The 17,481-nt window shown below is 40.8% G+C and overlaps 1 protein-coding gene across 3 annotated transcripts in view; it reads left to right on the forward strand.

Moving 5' to 3' along the window:
* LOC128653829 (aldehyde dehydrogenase family 3 member A2) overlaps window positions 1-17,481 on the forward strand; it is a 149,776-nt gene that overhangs the window by 53,832 nt on the left and 78,463 nt on the right. For all 3 annotated transcript variants that reach the window (XM_053707361.1, XM_053707360.1, XM_053707362.1), the window contains exon 4: window positions 16,111-16,196. In XM_053707361.1, the coding sequence (XP_053563336.1) occupies window positions 16,111-16,196 (86 nt within the window). The remainder of the gene's footprint in view (window positions 1-16,110; window positions 16,197-17,481) is intronic.

Genomic DNA, 17,481 nt, shown 5'->3' on the forward strand with positions numbered 1-17,481 from the left:
CTTTAAATCTAGCGTCTGATTTAGACAGACTGGATGCTCCATCAAAATAATTATAAATCTTTCTTTTTGATTTTTTTAGATAAATGCTTACTCTTATGAGTAGCTTTTCTGGGGGTTCCAGAATTTTTATTGACAGTATTAATTGCTGTCTGGAATTAATTCCTTAGAACTTTTATTGAGGAATCAATCATTTTTGACAGACTCTGCATTAAAAGCAAGAGTCTTCTTGAGACATATTATAAATATGGCTAAAATATATTTTTAAAATAAAATAAATAACTTTAATTTATAAAAATTAATTAAATAAGAAGCAACTAACTAAGGGTTAAAATTTAGGAGATTGTGCAAAAAAAAGATAATTTAATAATTAGTATAAGTAAATAAAAAACAACTAAAGTGAATAATATAAATGAAATAATAAAAGAAAGAGCTTCACCAGATGATAAATGTCAATAACGTTATGAAGTAACCAATATGTCTGGGCGAGTAGCCAAGTATGCAAAGAGAAACGATGTAACAGTGTTTACTGATCAACAGCTGAGGTAAAGTGAGCGGGAAGGAGCTGCGTCACAAGAATGAGAGGAGGAAACAAACGTCACAAGATGGGCATACCCACGTGACCAGAAGCTAAAATGTCGGCATAGGAGATGTAGGACCGACCGGAGCAGCATACAAATATAAAAACCAATCGAAGAATAAAACCAACGATATGAAAATGAAAGGTAATAGAACAAAATAAATAAAATTAATGAAAAACGGACACAAAGTAAGAAACAAAGTTAAAATAAAATTTAAAATATATAAAGAAACAAACAAAATAATAATAATAAAACAGAGCAAAAGAAAAGAGGCAGTTGGGATTGTGTGTTCACTATTTATAACTTATGGAACATTGCTGATTGGTATGTTTTGAATATCAACTTTCAATGTTGCTTTTCATTGGTCATTGTTTTTATATCCATTTTTTCTATGTTATATAGAAACATAGAAACATAGATATTGACGGCAGATAAGAGCCATAGGCCCAGCAAGTCTGCCCGACCTTACCTAACAGTATAAACTTATCTAGTTCGTAGGATAGCCCTATGCTTGTCCCATGCATTTTTAAAGTCCCCCACAGTGTTTGTTGCTACTACCTCTTGAGGAAGTTTATTCCATAAATCAATCACTCTTTCTGTAAAGAAGTGCTTCCTCAAATTACTCCTGAATCTACTACCCTTTAGCTTGAGCCCTTGTTCTTGAATTTTCCATTTTATGTAAAATACCCACAGCCTCAGTTTTACTAAACCCTTTAATGTACTTGAAAGTTGCTATCATATCACCTCTTTCCCTTCTCTCCTCTAAGCTATACATATTTAGGTCATTGAGCCTATCCTGGTAAGTTTTATTTTTTAGACCATGTACCATTTTGGTAGCCCTCCTTTGCACAGATTCAAGTTTGTTAATATCCTTCTGAAGATATGGTCTCCAGAACTGCACACAATACTCAAGATGAGGCCTAACTAATGATCTATAAAGTGGCATAAGAACCTTACTATTTCTGCTGCAAATACCTCTACCAATACATCCAAGCATTCTGCTAGCCTTACTCGCTGCATTACTACATTGTTTACTAAGTTTTAAATCATCTGAAATAATAATTCCCAAGTCCTGTTCCTCGTCTGTAACAGTCAGTAAAGTGTCATTGAGTCTGTAATTAACATTTGGATTTTTCTTCCCTAAATGCATTATTTTACACTTTGCTGTGTTAAACTTTAGATCCCAGTTGTTTGTCCAATCCTCCAATTGTTGTATATCACTTCTCATTTTGTCTAACCCCCCTGGAACATCCACTCTGTTGCAAATTTTTGTATCATCTGCAAAGAGACATACTTTCCCCTGTAGCCCTTTGCTGATATCGCAGATAAATATGTTAAACAAAACAGGCCCCAGAACTGACCCCTGAGGAACACCACTAGTAACAGCCCCCTCTGCTGAATGAACTCCATTTACTAAGACACTTTGTTTTCTGTCCTTAAGCCAGCATTCCACCCAGTTCACAATTTTTGAATCTAGACCAAGGAGATATAGTTTGTGAATATGTTTAAATGTATTATGTTACTTTAAATGGCTGTTGAGTAGTAAAGGAAAAGGCTTATGCAAAATATAAGTCTCTGTCCTTGTAATAAAATCAGAAGATGCTACAACATTTAGGCACTAAAGTAATAGAATGGATTACAGAAGACTATGATAGCAACAACATTGTCAGGAAATATTTTTTTTTTTTTTTTTTTTCCCCAACAGCATTAGTTGCCACTGTTAGCATTGTGATAGAGGTGAATTACACATTTACCTTATGCTTTTAATCCTTCTGTATAATCAATAAAGTGATATGGGGGAACTGTTCTGTTGGTTCTTTATACAATAAACCCTCATTTTGGAATTGCAGACATCTGTCTGTACACAGTATTGATTTCTATTGTTTGCAAGCTAAAATCTATTGAATGCAGATCACAATGCTAGACTCGGATATATATGTACACAAATTCATTGACTGAATTAATGGTAACTTAGAAAAACCGTTTCTTAAATCGTTATTCGTTGTAAAATTGTAATCGATCTGATGTGAAAAATTATTATTTATATGATGCCACAAAAAATGTCCTACGATTTTTAATTCAGATTTGCTTCTTATGGATTTTGAAGAGTAATAACGCAGGAACCAGCAGCTGACAGCTTGATAAACGGAGTCCTAGGTCTCTTCAGTATTCCTTTAAAGAGACATTTTAGTCATTTCAGAACAATACTTTGTTTAAACTTTAAAAATAAAACTTTAACTCTGCATTAACATTTTTAGAATTTACATATAATTTTTTTGTCATTTACACATTATTTACCTTTTAATTCTTAAAGCTTTCTTCTGCCCTTGAAAATATTTTTTTACTCTCCAATGAGCAGTAACATACGTTTTTGTTCCACTGCACATGCGCACATTGCCCCTGCTGTCACCGTTTATGTCAGGAGTGTGCAGTCACCAATCTGCAGCTGAGACTTTTAGCTTTCTCCTAGGCAACAGACAATCCTGCGCTAGAGTCTGCACTCATTTTTTTTTTTCCTTCTGTGAGAGCAGCAGCTCTGTAAGTTATAAACAAAGCGAATAAGAGTTGCCACTGTCAAAGCTCAGTCCCAGCAAAAATGCTCTCTGTTCAGTAACTTACTAAAGTTTTTTCCCCTTATTTTGCCTGTATATAAATATTCTGAAGGAGCCCACAAACCAGCTTTAGTAGAGAGAAAATGACCGACGCATTTAGGAAGCAATCTTTTTTTTTTTTTTATGCAGCACAATATAACTTAATTTCCCCACATCTAACATCTAATTTTATGTTTTTCTATAATAGCTAATAGCTTTTTACATAATGAAGCCTCTCCTGCATTTTTGAGACCAACAGCATGGTATTATTATTTCTCTTGCAAGATGTATAGAGTCCACGGATTCATCCAATACTTGTGGGATATTCTCCTTCCCAACAGGAAGTGGCAAAGAGAGCACCCACAGCAGAGCTGTCTATATAGCTCCTCCCCTAACTCCACCCCCCAGTCATTCTCTTTGCCGGCTCTGAGCAATAAGGAAGGGTAAAGTGATTGTGGTGACAAAATGTTAGTTTTTATTTTCTTCAAGCAAGAGTTTGTTATTTTAAATGGTACTAGTGTGTACTATTTACTCTCAAGCAGAAAAAAGATGAAGATTTCTGCCTGGAGGATGATTTGCTGTAAGATCCACTGCTGTTCCCACAGAGGCTGAGGAGTACAGGAAACTTCAGTTGAGGAACGGTTTGCATGCTATGCTGCACTGAGGTATGTTCAGTCATTTTTTTCTAGAAAGACTGTGATATTTCAAGAAAAGGCTGACAGTATCCCCATGAGTGTAAGGGTAAGCTGTAATCAGAGACTTATCGTAGTATTACAAGCTTGCATAAGGGCTAAGTTACTTTCTGGTTGACATTTATATAATAGAGCAAACGTTTTTATTGAGAAATATGGTAAAACGTTTTTGGGACTTTTATTTAGAGGGTTCATTTGGCTTAGTTTGAGGTTTTTACATCCCACATGGCTGTTTTAAACACATGAGGTGTTACTTTAAGGCCCCACAGACATCGAGTAAGAGGTGGGTGGGGCTTAATTTTGCGCCTTAGATGCGCAGTTGTTTTTTATTACTGGACAGCAAGCTGCAACACAGGAGGGTCCTGACTCGATTTTGGGGCCAAAACAAAGCCTTATTCCCTCAGATTTAACCCCTAAGGGATGATTAGATGATTTTAAAGCAGGTAGGTGCCGTTTTTTTTTTTTTTACACTTCGGTTACAATCCGGTTTAGTTTTTAAGGGATTTCTTCTTTTACTAGTGGGGCAACCTTACTAAGGCTTACTACATATACTGTAAAAAATCGAAGTGTTTGTTGCATTTTTAAGCAGTTTTGCAAAACGTGTACATCTTTTTTCTCTTAAAGGCACAGTACCGTTTTTTGAAATTGTTTTCACATTGAATAAAGTGTTTTCCAAGCTTGCTTGTCTGATTACTAGCCTGTTAAACATGCCTGACATCAAGGAAACTCCTTGTTCAATATTTTTAGAAGCCATTGTGGAACCCCCTCTTAGAATGTGTCCCACTTGTACTGATATGTCTATACATTTTAAAGAGCATATTGTAGCACTTAAAAATGTAGCGCTAGAGGATTCTCAGACAGAAAGAAATGAGGTTATGCCATCTAGTGTCACAACCAGTAACGCCTGCACAAGTGACGCCAAGTACCTCTAGTGCGTCTACTTAATTTACTTTACAAGACATGGCGGCAGTTATGAATTCTACCCTCACAGAGGTTTTATCTAAACTGCCTGGGTTGCAAGGGAAGCGTGATAGCTCTGGGTTAAGAACAAATGCTGAGCTTTCTGACGCTTTAGTAGCCGTATCCGATATACCCTCTCAATGTTCTGAATTAGAGGTACAGGATTTGCTGTCTGAGGGAGAGATTTCTGATTCAGGAAAGACGCTCCCTCAGACAGACTCTGATATGACCGCCTTTAAATTCAAGCTAGAACACCTCCGCTTGTTGCTCAGGGAGGTATTGGCGACTCTGGATGATTGTGACCCTATTGTGGTTCCAGAGAAAATGTGTAAAATAGACAAATACTTAGAGGTTCCTGTTTACACTGATGTTTTTCCGGTCCCTAAGAGGATTGCGGATATTGTTTCTAAGGAGTGGGATAGACCAGGTATTCTGTTCGCTCCCCCTCCTACTTTTATGAAAATGTTTCCCATATCTGACACAATGCGGGACTCGTGGCAGACGGTCCCTAAGGTGGAAAGAGCTATTTCTACACTAGCTAAGCGTACAACTATACCTATTGAAGACAGTTGTGCTTTCAAAGATCCTATGGATAAAAAATTAGAGGGTCTCCTAAAGAAAATTTTTTGTTCATCAAGGTTTTCTTCTCCAACCTATTGCATGCATTGTTCCTGTAACTACTGCAGCTGCTTTTTGGTTCGAGGCTCTGGAAGAGGCTCTTCAGGGGGAGACCCCATTAGATGATATTCTGGATAGAATTAAGGCTCTTAAACTGGCTAATTCTTTCATTACAGATGCCGCTTTTCAACTGGCTAAATTAGCGGCAAAAAATTCAGGTTTTGCCATTTTAGCGTGTAGAGCGTTATGGCTTAAGTCCTGGTCAGCTGATGCGTCATCAAAAATCAAAGCTTTTGACCATCCCTTTCAAACGAAAGACCCTATTCGGGTCTGGACTGAAGGAAATTATTTCAGACATCACTGGAGGGAAAGGCCATACCCTCCCTCAGGATAAAACAAATAAGATAAGGACCAAACAAAATAATTTTCGTTCTTTTCGAAACTTCAAAGCAAGAAGGGAATTTTGCTCAATCCAAGTCAGTCTGGAGACCTAACCAGGCTTGGAACAAGGGTAAACAGGCCAAGAAGCCTGCAGCTGCCTCCAAGACAGCATGAAGGGGTAGTCCCAGATCCGGGACCGGATCTAGTAGGGGGCAAACTCTCTCTTTGCTCAGGCTTGGGCAAGAGATGTTCACGATTCCTGGGCTTTAGAAATTGTTTCCCAGGGATATCTTCTGGACTTCAAAAATTCCCCCCCAGGGGGAGATTTCACATTTCTCAATTGTCTGCAAACCAGACAAAAAGAGAGGCGTTCTTACGCTGTGTAGAAGACCTACATACCATGGCAGAGATTCACCCAGTTCCAAGAGCGGAACAGGGGCAAGGGTTTTACTCCAACCTGTTTGTGGTTCCCAAAAAAGTTTCAGACCAATCTTAGATCTCAAGATCTTAAACAAATTCCTCAGAGTCCCATCTTTCAAGATGGAGACTATTCGGACTATTCTGCCACTGATCCAGGAGGGTCAATATATGACCACCGTGCGTATCTGCACATCCCTATTCACAGAGATCATCACCGATTTCTCAGGTTCGCCTTTCTGGACAGACATTACCAGTTCGTGGCCCTTCCCTTCGGTTGGCCACGGCTCCCAGAATTTTCACAAAAGTGCTAGGGTCCCTTCTGGCGGTTCTAAGACAGCGGGGCATAGCAGTGGCGCCTTATCTAGACGACATCTTAATTCAAGCGTCAACTTTCCAACTAGCCAAGTCTCACACGGACATCGTGTTGGCTTTTCTGAGATCTCATGGGTGGAAGGTGAACATAAAAAAGAGTTCTCTCTTCTCTCTCACAAGAGTTTCCTTCCTAGGAACTCTGATAGACTCGGTAGAAATGAAAATATTTCTGACGGAGGTCAGGAAATTAAAACTCGTAACCACCTGCTAAGCTCTTCATTCTATTCCTCGGCCGTCAGTGGCTCAGTGTATGGAGGTGATCGGACTAATGGTAGCGGCAATGGACATAGTTCCGTTTGCTCGCCTACAGCTCAGACCACTGCAACTATGCATGCTCTAACAGTGGAATGGGGATTATGCAGATTTATCTCCTCAGATAGATCTGGATCAGGAGACCAGAGATTCTCTTCTCTGGTGGTTGTCACAGGTTCACCTGTCTCAGGGAATGTGTTTCCGCAGACCAGAGTGGGTCATAGTTACGACAGATGCCAGCCTACTGGGCTGGGGTGCAGTCTGGAACTCCCTGAAAGCACAGGGGTTATGGTCTCAGGAGGAGACTTTCCTCCCGATAAACATTCTGGAACTGAGAGCGATTTTCAATGTGCTTCAGGCGTGGCCTCAACTGGCTGCGGCCACATTCATCAGATTTCAGTCGGACAACATCACGACTGTAGCTTATATCAATCATCAAGGCGGAACAAGCAGTTGATAGAGGTTTCCAAAATAATCCGATGGGCAGAGACTCACTCTTGCCATCTCTCAGCAATCCATATCCCAGGGGTAGAGAACTGGGAGGCGGATTTCCTAAGTCGTCAGACTTTTCATCCGGGGGAGTGGGAGCTCCATCCAGAGGTGTTTGCCCAACTGATTCAGCTATGGGGCACACCAGAATTGGATATGATGGCGTCTCGTCAGAACGCCAAGCTTCCTTGTTACGGTTCCAGGTCAAGGGATCCCCAAGCAGTGCTGATAGATGCTCTAGCAGTGCCCTGGTCCTTCAACCTGGCCTATGTGTTTCCACCATTCCCTCTCCGTCCTCATCTGATTGCCAGAATCAAGCAGGAGAGAGCTTCAGTGATTTTGATAGCACCTGCGTGGCCATGCAGGACTTGGTATGCAGACCTGGTGGACATGTCAACCGTCCCACCATGGTCTCTGCTGCTGAGGCAGGACCATCTGATTCAAGGTCCATTCAAGCATCCAAACCTATTCCAAAATAATCCGATGGGCAGAGACTCACTCTTGCCATCTCGCAGCAATCCATATCCCAGGGGTAGAGAACTGGGAGGCGGATTTCCTAAGTCGTCAGACTTTTCATCCGGGGGAGTGGGAGCTCCATCCGGAGGTGTTTGCCCAACTGATTCAGCTATGCTTCCTTGTTACGGGTCCAGGTCAAGCAGGAGAGAGCTTCATGATTTTGATAGCACCTGCGTGGCCACGCAGGACTTGGTATGCAGACCTGGTGGACATGTCATCCGTCCCACCATGGTCTCTGCCGCTGAGGCAGGACCATCTGATTCAAGGTCCATTCAAGCATCCAAACCTACTTTCTCTGCGTCTGATTGCTTGGAGATTGAACGCTTGATTTTAGCAAGCGTGGTTTCTCTGAATCGGTAATTGATACCTTGATTCAGGCTTGAAAGCCTGTCACCAGAAAAGATATGGCGTAAATATCTTTACTGGTGTGATTCCAAGGGTTACTCATGGAGTAAGATCAGGATTCCTAGGCTATTATACTTTCTCCAAGAAGGTTTGGAGAAGGGATTATCAGCTAGTTCCTTAAAGGGACAAATATCTGCTTTGTCTATCCTTTTACACAAGCGTCTGGCGGATGTTCCAGACGTTCAGGCGTTTTGTCAGGCTTTAGTTAGAATCAAGCCTGTGTTTAAACCTTTTGCTCAGCCATGGAGTTTAAATTTAGTTCTTAAAGTTCTTCAAGGGGTTCCGTTTGAACCTATGCATTCCATAGATATTAAGCTCTTATCTTGGAAAGTTCTGTTTTTAGTAGCTAGCTCGTCAGCTCGAAGAGTTTCTGAGTTATCTGCTTTACAGTGTGACTCACCTTATCTTGTTTTCCATGCTGATAAGGTGATTTTGTGTACCAAACCTGGATTTCTTCCTAAGGTTGTTTCTAATTGGAATATCAATCAGGAAATTGTTGTTCTTTCTCTTTGTCCTAATCCTTCTTCCAAGAAGGAAAGTTTGTTGCACAACCTAGAGGTGGTTCGTGCTTTAAAGTTCTACTTTACAAGCAACTAAAGATTTCCATCAAACATCTTCATTGTTTGTTGTTTATTCTGGAAAGCGGAGAGGTCAAAAGGCTACGGCAACCTCTTTCCTTTTGGCTGAAAAGCATCATCCTTTTGAGCAGTAATCCTTTCAGGAGGCTGCTGGCCAGCAGTCTCATAAGCCACTCTACTAGAGCGGTGGCTTCCACATGGGCTTTTAAAAATAAGGCTTCTGTTGAACAGATTTGTAAGGCGGCGACTTGGTCTTCGCTTCATACTTTTTCCAAATTTTCCAAATTTGATACTTTTGCTTCTTCGGAGGCTATTTTTGGGAGAAAGGTTCTGCAAGCAGTGGTGCCTTCAATTTAGGTACCTGTCTTGACCCTCCCTTCATCCGTGTCCTAAAGCTTTGGTATTGGTGTCCCACAAGTATTGGATGAATCTCTGGACTCGATACATCTTGCAAGAGAAAACAAAATTTATGCTTACCTGATAAATTTCTTTCTCTTGCAATGTATCGAGTCCACGGCCCGCCCTGTCTATTTAACACAGGTAGTATATTTTATTATAAAACTTCAGTCACCTCTGCACCCTATAGTTTCTCCTTTTTCTGCCTAGCCTTCGGTCGAATGACTGGGGGGTGGAGTTAGGGGAGGAGCTATATAGACAGCTCTGCTGTGGGTGCTCTTTGCCACTTCCTGTTGGAAAGGGGAATATCCCACAAGTATTGGATGAATCCGTGGACTCGATACATCACAAGAGAGAAATTTATCAGGTAAGCATAAATTTTGTTTTTGTCTGTCCACGCTCCTGAGGTTCATCATAAAGTTACTGCTAATGGGACCTTGAGTTTCATTGTGAAAAAAAATTGGGTGTTTTGAAAGTGAGGCAAAAGGGACTATTTTTTTCAGAAAGTTAATGCTCTTATTAAATTTATACTTGAATATTTACACATTCAAATACATTAACATTTACTGTATGAGTATTATTTAATATACACATGTAAAACCAGAGGGTTTTATTATGAGCCGTTAAATTAGATTTTATTCTTCATGAAATCCTGGTAAGGTGAGATGCTGGGGGTTGGGGCAGTAATCTACACAAGTAAAGGTATAAATTGGAATAGGTAAAAATATCATTGGTACATTTCATGCTGCTTCATGACAACAACCAGTACTGCTATTGAAATGCTTCACAGGCGCACAAACTAGCGGGACACATCAAGGGACAGCTTATAGCCTCTTTTCTTCTGTTAAGTGTGATCAGTCCACGGGTCATCATTACTTCTGGGATATTACTCCTCCCCAACAGGAAGTGCAAGAGGATTCACCCAGCAGAGCTGCATATAGCTCCTCCCCTCTACGTCACTCCCAGTCATTCTCTTGCACCCAACGACTAGATAGGATGTGTGAGAGGACTATGGTGATTATACTTAGTTTTATATCTTCAATCAAAAGTTTGTTATTTTAAAATAGCACCGGAGTGTGTTATTATCTCTCTGGCAGAGTTTGAAGAAGAATCTACCAGAGTTTTTGTTATGATTTTAGCCGGAGTAGTTAAGATCATATTGCTGTTTCTCGGCCATCTGAGGAGAGGTAAACTTCAGATCAGGGGACAGCGGGCAGATGAATCTGCATAGAGGTATGTAGCAGTTTTTATTTTCTGACAATGGAATTGATGAGAAAATCCTGCCATACCGATATAATGTCATGTATGTATACTTTACACTTCAGTATTCTGGGGAATGGTACTTCACTAGAATTACACTGTAAGAAATACATAAAGCTGTTTAATAACTAGAGATTATGTTTAACGTTTTTGCTGGAATGTAAAATCGTTTTCATTTACTGAGGTACTGAGTGAATAAATGTTTGGGCACTATTTTTCCACTTGGCAGTTGCTTAATCTGTTTTTCTGACAGTTTCTGTTCTCCCTCACTGCTGTGTGTGAGGGGGAGGGGCCGTTTTTTTGGCGCTTTTACTGCATCAAATATTTCAGTCAGCAACTCATTGTATTCCCTGCATGATCCGGTTCATCTCTACAGAGCTCAGGGGTCTTCAAAACTTATTTTGAGGGAGGTAATTTCTCTCAGCAGAGCTGTGAGAATTATAGTTTGACTGAGATAAAAAACGTTTATTCTGTAATTTGTTTCCTGCTTTCAGAATTTGTTATCTTTGCTAATGGGATTAAACCTTTGCTAAAGTTGTGTTGTTTACAAGGATTGAGGCTATAACTGTTTCAATTTATTAATTTTCACCTGTCATAGATCTTCTGTGCTTCTTAAAGGCACAGTACGTTTTAATATTATTCTAATTGAATTGTATTTCCAAGTTGCAAGTTTATTTGCTAGTGTGTTAAACATGTCTGATTCAGAGGATGATACCTGTGTCATTTGTTGCAATGCCAAAGTGGAGCCCAATAGAAATTTATGTACTAACTGTATTGATGCTACTTTAAATAAAAGTCAATCTGTACAAATTGAACAAATTTCACCAAACAACGAGGGGAGAGTTATGCCGACTAACTCGCCTCACGTGTCAGTACCTACATCTCCCGCTCAGAGGGAGGTGCGTGATATTGTAGCGCCGAGTACATCTGGGCGGCCATTACAAATCACATTACAGGATATGGCTACTGTTATGACTGAGGTTTTGGCTAAATTACCAGAACTAAGAGGTAAGCGTGATCACTCTGGGGTGAGAACAGAGTGCGCTGATAATATTAGGGCCATGTCAGACACTGCGTCACAGGTGGCAGAACATGAGGACGGAGAACTTCATTCTGTGGGTGACGGTTCTGATCCAAACAGACTGGATTCAGATATTTCAAATTTTAAATTTAAACTGGAAAACCTCCGTGTATTACTAGGGGAGGTGTTAGCGGCTCTGAATGATTGTAACACAGTTGCAATACCAGAGAAAATGTGTAGGTTGGATAAATATTTTGCGGTACCGACGAGTACTGAGGTTTTTCCTATACCTAAGAGACTTACTGAAATTGTTACTAAGGAGTGGGATAGACCCGGTGTGCCGTTCTCACCCCCTCCGATATTTAGAAAAATGTTTCCAATAGACGCCACCACAAGGGACTTATGGCAAACGGTCCCTAAGGTGGAGGGAGCAGTTTCTACCTTAGCTAAGCGTACCACTATCCCGGTGGAGGATAGCTGTGCTTTTTCAGATCCAATGGATAAAAAGTTAGAGGGTTACCTTAAGAAAATGTTTGTTCAACAAGGTTTTATATTGCAACCCCTTGCATGCATTGCGCCGATCACGGCTGCAGCGGCATTCTGGATTGAGTCTCTGGAAGAGAACATTGGTTCAGCTACTCTGGACGACATTACGGACAGGCTTAGAGTCCTTAAACTAGCTAATTCATTCATTTCGGAGGCCGTAGTACATCTTACTAAACTTACGGCGAAGAATTCAGGATTCGCCATTCAGGCACGCAGGGCGCTGTGGCTAAAATCCTGGTCAGCTGATGTTACTTCTAAGTCTAAATTGCTTAATATACCTTTCAAAGGGCAGACCTTATTCGGGCCCGGGTTGAAAGAGATTATCGCTGACATTACAGGAGGTAAAGGCCATGCCCTGCCTCAGGACAAAGCCAAGACTAGACAGTCTAATTTTCGTTCCTTTCGTAATTTCAAAGCTGGAGCAGCATCAACTTCCTCTGCACCAAAACAGGAAGGAGCTGTTGCTCGCTACAGACAAGGCTGGAAACCTAACCAGTCCTGGAACAAGGGCAAGCAGACTAGGAAACCTGCTGCTGCCCCTAAGACAGCATGAATTGAGGGCCCCCGATCCGGGATCGGATCTAGTGGGGGGCAGACTTTCTCTCTTCGCCCAGGCTTGGGCAAGAGATGTTCAGGATCCCTGGGCGCTAGAGATAATATCTCAGGGATACCTTCTGGACTTCAAATACTCTCCTCCAAGAGAGAGATTTCATCTGTCAAGATTGTCAACAATCCAGACAAAGAAAGAGGCGTTTCTACGCTGCGTACAAGAGCTCTTGTTAATGGGAGTAATCCATCCAGTTCCACGATCGGAACAGGGACAGGGGTTTTACTCAAATCTGTTTGTGGTTCCCAAAAAAGAGGGAACTTTCAGACCAATCCTGGACTTAAAGATCCTAAACAAATTCCTAAGAGTTCCATCGTTCAAGATGGAGACTATTCGGACAATTTTACCTATGATCCAAGAGGGTCAGTACATGACCACTGTAGATTTAAAAGATACTTACCTTCACATACCGATTCACAAAGATCATTATCGGTACCTAAGGTTTGCCTTCCTAGACAGGCATTACCAGTTTGTGGCTCTTCCATTCGGATTGGCTACAGCTCCAAGAATCTTCACAAAGGTTCTGGGTGCTCTTCTGGCGGTACTAAGACCGCGGGGAATCTCGGTAGCTCCATACCTAGACGACATTCTGATACAAGCTTCAAGCTTTCAAACTGCCAAGTCTCATACAGAGTTAGTGCTGGCATTTCTAAGTTCACATGGATGGAAGGTGAACGAAAAGAAAAGTTCACTCGTTCCACTCACAAGAGTTCCCTTCCTGGGGACTCTTATAGATTCTGTAGAAATGAAGATTTACCTGACAGAGGACAGGCTAACAAGACTTCAAAGTGCTTGCCGCACCCTTCATTCCATTCAACACCCGTCAGTGGCTCAATGCATGGAGGGAATCGGCTTAATGGTAGCGGCAATGGACATAGTACCCTTTGCACGCTTACTCCTCAGACCACTGCAACTGTGCATGCTAAGTCAGTGGAATGGGGATTACTCAGACTTATCCCCTTCTCTGAATCTGGATCAAGAGACCAGAAATTCTCTTCTATGGTGGCTTTCTCGGCCACATCTGTCCAGGGGGATGCCATTCAGCAGACCAGACTGGACAATTGTAACAACAGACGCCAGCCTTCTAGGTTGGGGTGCCGTCTGGAATTCTCTGAAGGCTCAGGGACAATGGAGTCAGGAGGAGAGTCTCCTGCCAATAAACATTCTGGAATTGAGAGCAGTTCTCAATGCCCTCCTGGCTTGGCCCCAGTTGACAACTCGGGGGTTCATCAGGTTTCAGTCGGACAACATCACGACTGTAGCTTACATCAACCATCAGGGAGGGACAAGAAGCTCCCTAGCTATGATGGAAGTATCAAAGATAATTCTCTGGGCAGAGTCTCACTCTTGCCACCTGTCAGCAATCCACATCCCGGGAGTGGAGAACTGGGAGGCGGATTTCTTAAGTCGTCAGACTTTTCATCCGGGGGAGTGGGAACTTCATCCGGAGGTCTTTGCCCAAATACTTCGACGTTGGGGCAAACCAGAGATAGATCTCATGGCGTCTCGACAGAACGCCAAGCTTCCTCGTTACGGGTCCAGATCCAGGGATCCAGGAGCAGTCCTGATAGATGCTCTGACAGCACCTTGGGACTTCAGGATGGCTTACGTGTTTCCACCCTTCCCGTTGCTTCCGCGATTGATTGCCAGAATCAAACAAGAGAGAGCATCAGTGATTCTAATAGCACCTGCGTGGCCACGCAGGACTTGGTATGCAGACCTGGTGGACATGTCATCCTGTCCACCTTGGTCTCTACCTCTGAAACAGGACCTTCTGATACAGGGTCCCTTCAAACATCAAAATCTAACTTCTCTGAAGCTGACTGCTTGGAAATTGAACGCTTGATTTTATCAAGACGTGGGTTTTCTGAGTCAGTTATTGATACCTTAATACAGGCTAGGAAACCTGTTACCAGAAAGATTTACCATAGGATATGGCGTAAATACCTATATTGGTGTGAATCCAAAGGTTACTCTTGGAGTAAGGTTAGGATTCCTAGGATATTGTCTTTTCTACAAGAAGGTTTAGAAAAGGGTTTATCTGCTAGTTCATTAAAGGGACAGATCTCAGCTCTTTCCATTCTGTTACACAAACGTCTGTCAGAAGTTCCTGACGTCCAGGCTTTTTGTCAGGCTTTGACCAGGATTAAGCCTGTGTTTAAAACTGTTGCTCCACCATGGAGTCTAAATCTTGTTCTTAATGTTTTTCAGGGCGTTCCGTTTGAACCCCTTCATTCCATTGATATAAAGTTGTTATCTTGGAAAGTTCTATTTTTAATGGCTATTTCCTCGGCTCGAAGAGTCTCTGAATTATCAGCCTTACATTGTGATTCTCCTTATTTGATTTTTCATTCGGATAAGGTAGTCCTGCGTACTAAACCTGGGTTCTTACCTAAGGTAGTTACTAACAGGAATATCAATCAAGAGATTGTTGTTCCTTCTTTATGCCCAAATCCTTCTTCAAAGAAGGAACGTCTACTGCACAACCTGGATGTAGTCCGTGCTCTAAAATTTTACTTACAGGCAACTAAGGAATTTCGACAAACGTCTTCTCTGTTTGTCATTTACTCTGGGCAGAGGAGAGGTCAAAAAGCTTCCGCTACCTCTCTTTCTTTTTGGCTTTGTAGCATAATTCGTTTAGCTTATGAGACTGCTGGACAGCAGCCTCCTGAAAGAATTACAGCTCATTCTACTAGAGCTGTGGCTTCCACTTGGGCCTTCAAGAATGAGGCCTCTGTTGAACAGATTTGCAAGGCTGCAACTTGGTCTTCGCTTCATACTTTTTCCAAATTTTACAAATTTGACACTTTTGCTTCATCGGAGGCTATTTTTGGGAGAAAGGTTCTTCAGGCAGTGGTTCCTTCTGTATAAAGAGCCTGCCTATCCCTCCCGTCATCCGTGTACTTTTGCTTTGGTATTGGTATCCCAGAAGTAATGATGACCCGTGGACTGATCACACTTAACAGAAGAAAACATAATTTATGCTTACCTGATAAATTCCTTTCTTCTGTAGTGTGATCAGTCCACGGCCCGCCCTGTTTTTAAGGCAGGTAAATATTTTTTAATTTATACTCCAGTCACCACTTCACCCTTGGCTTTTCCTTTCTCGTTGGTCCTTGGTCGAATGACTGGGAGTGACGTAGAGGGGAGGAGCTATATGCAGCTCTGCTGGGTGAATCCTCTTGCACTTCCTGTTGGGGAGGAGTAATATCCCAGAAGTAATGATGACCCGTGGACTGATCACACTACAGAAGAAAGGAATTTATCAGGTAAGCATAAATTATGTTTTTATAATTTCTCAGTGCAGAGAAGTAGTTTAAACTGTTTAGTGTACATTAGAATACAATTGGTTTTGCAAATTATTATTTTCATATTATTTTTTTAATGCCAAAAAATTATACTATCATTTTTTTTTATCTTTCTTAAAGGAAATGCTGCTGTACTGAAACCTTCAGAAGTCAGTGAAAATACTGCTAAACTCCTGGAGAAGATAATCCCACAGTACTTGGATAAGGTATGCTTTCTATTTTTTTTGTTTTCTTTATATATATATATATATATATATATATATATATATATATATATATCATAAAACTGAAATGTTTCCTTCATGATTCAGATAGATCATGGAATTTTAACCATCTTTCTATTTTACTTGTGTTACCAAATTCGCTTCATTATCTTGGTATCCTTTGTTGAAAGAGCAGCTATGCACTAATAGGAGTTGGCTGAACACATCTGGTGAACCAATGACGTGAGGCATTTATGTGCAGCCACCAATCACCAGCTTGCTCCCAGTAATGCATTACTGCCCCTTAGCCTACCCAGGCATGCTTTTCAACTAAGGATACCAAGAGAATGAATCAAATTAGAAAGTGGTTTGAATCATGAAAGAAAAATTTGGGTTCCATGTCCCTTTACATGCAAAATTAACTCTTAACTATAGTGAAAAACAATGCAGTGCTCACAATAGCATCATTTTTATTTGACTACTTCAGTGTAGTTTAATATAATGTTTAGAGAAGCTGAAGTGCATTTTGTAGGGGCAGTAAACTCCTTGTTATCACAACATTTGTCTTCCAATAGAATAGCACATCTGCAGCGTTAGCTGTAATTGTTTTTCAGTGGTTCCCATACCCCGTTCCTTGTTTGGAGCAGCCAACCTGGGCTTGAGTGTGGAGATGGCAGTGTTTGCCACTGTCATTGTATTAACAAAGTCTTCATTGGTGGGTTCAGCAGACTTGATAACATAACAAACTGCAAATCAGGGATATATATATATATATATATATATATATATATATATATATATATATATATATATATATATCAATGATATACAGGGAGTGCAGAATTATTAGGCAAGTTGTATTTTTGAGGATTAATTTTATTATTGAACAACAACCATGTTCTCAATGAACCCAAAAAACTCATTAATATCAAAGCTGAATAGTTTTGGAAGTAGTTTTTAGTTTGTTTTTAGTTATAGCTATTTTAGGGGGATATCTGTGTGTGCAGGTGACTATTACTGTGCATAATTATTAGGCAACTTAACAAAAAACAAATATATACCCTTTTCAATTATTTATTTTTACCAGTGAAACCAATATAACATCTCAACATTCACAAATATACATTTCTGACATTCAAAAACAAAACAAAAACAAATCAGTGACCAATATAGCCACCTTTCTTTGCAAGGACACTCAAAAGCCTGCCATCCATGGATTCTGTCAGTGTTTTGATCTGTTCACCATCAACATTGCGTGCAGCAGCAACCACAGCCTCCCAGACACTGT

The sequence above is a fragment of the Bombina bombina genome, chromosome 3 (assembly GCF_027579735.1).
Source record: "Bombina bombina isolate aBomBom1 chromosome 3, aBomBom1.pri, whole genome shotgun sequence".
Taxonomy (NCBI): Eukaryota; Metazoa; Chordata; class Amphibia; order Anura; family Bombinatoridae; genus Bombina; species Bombina bombina.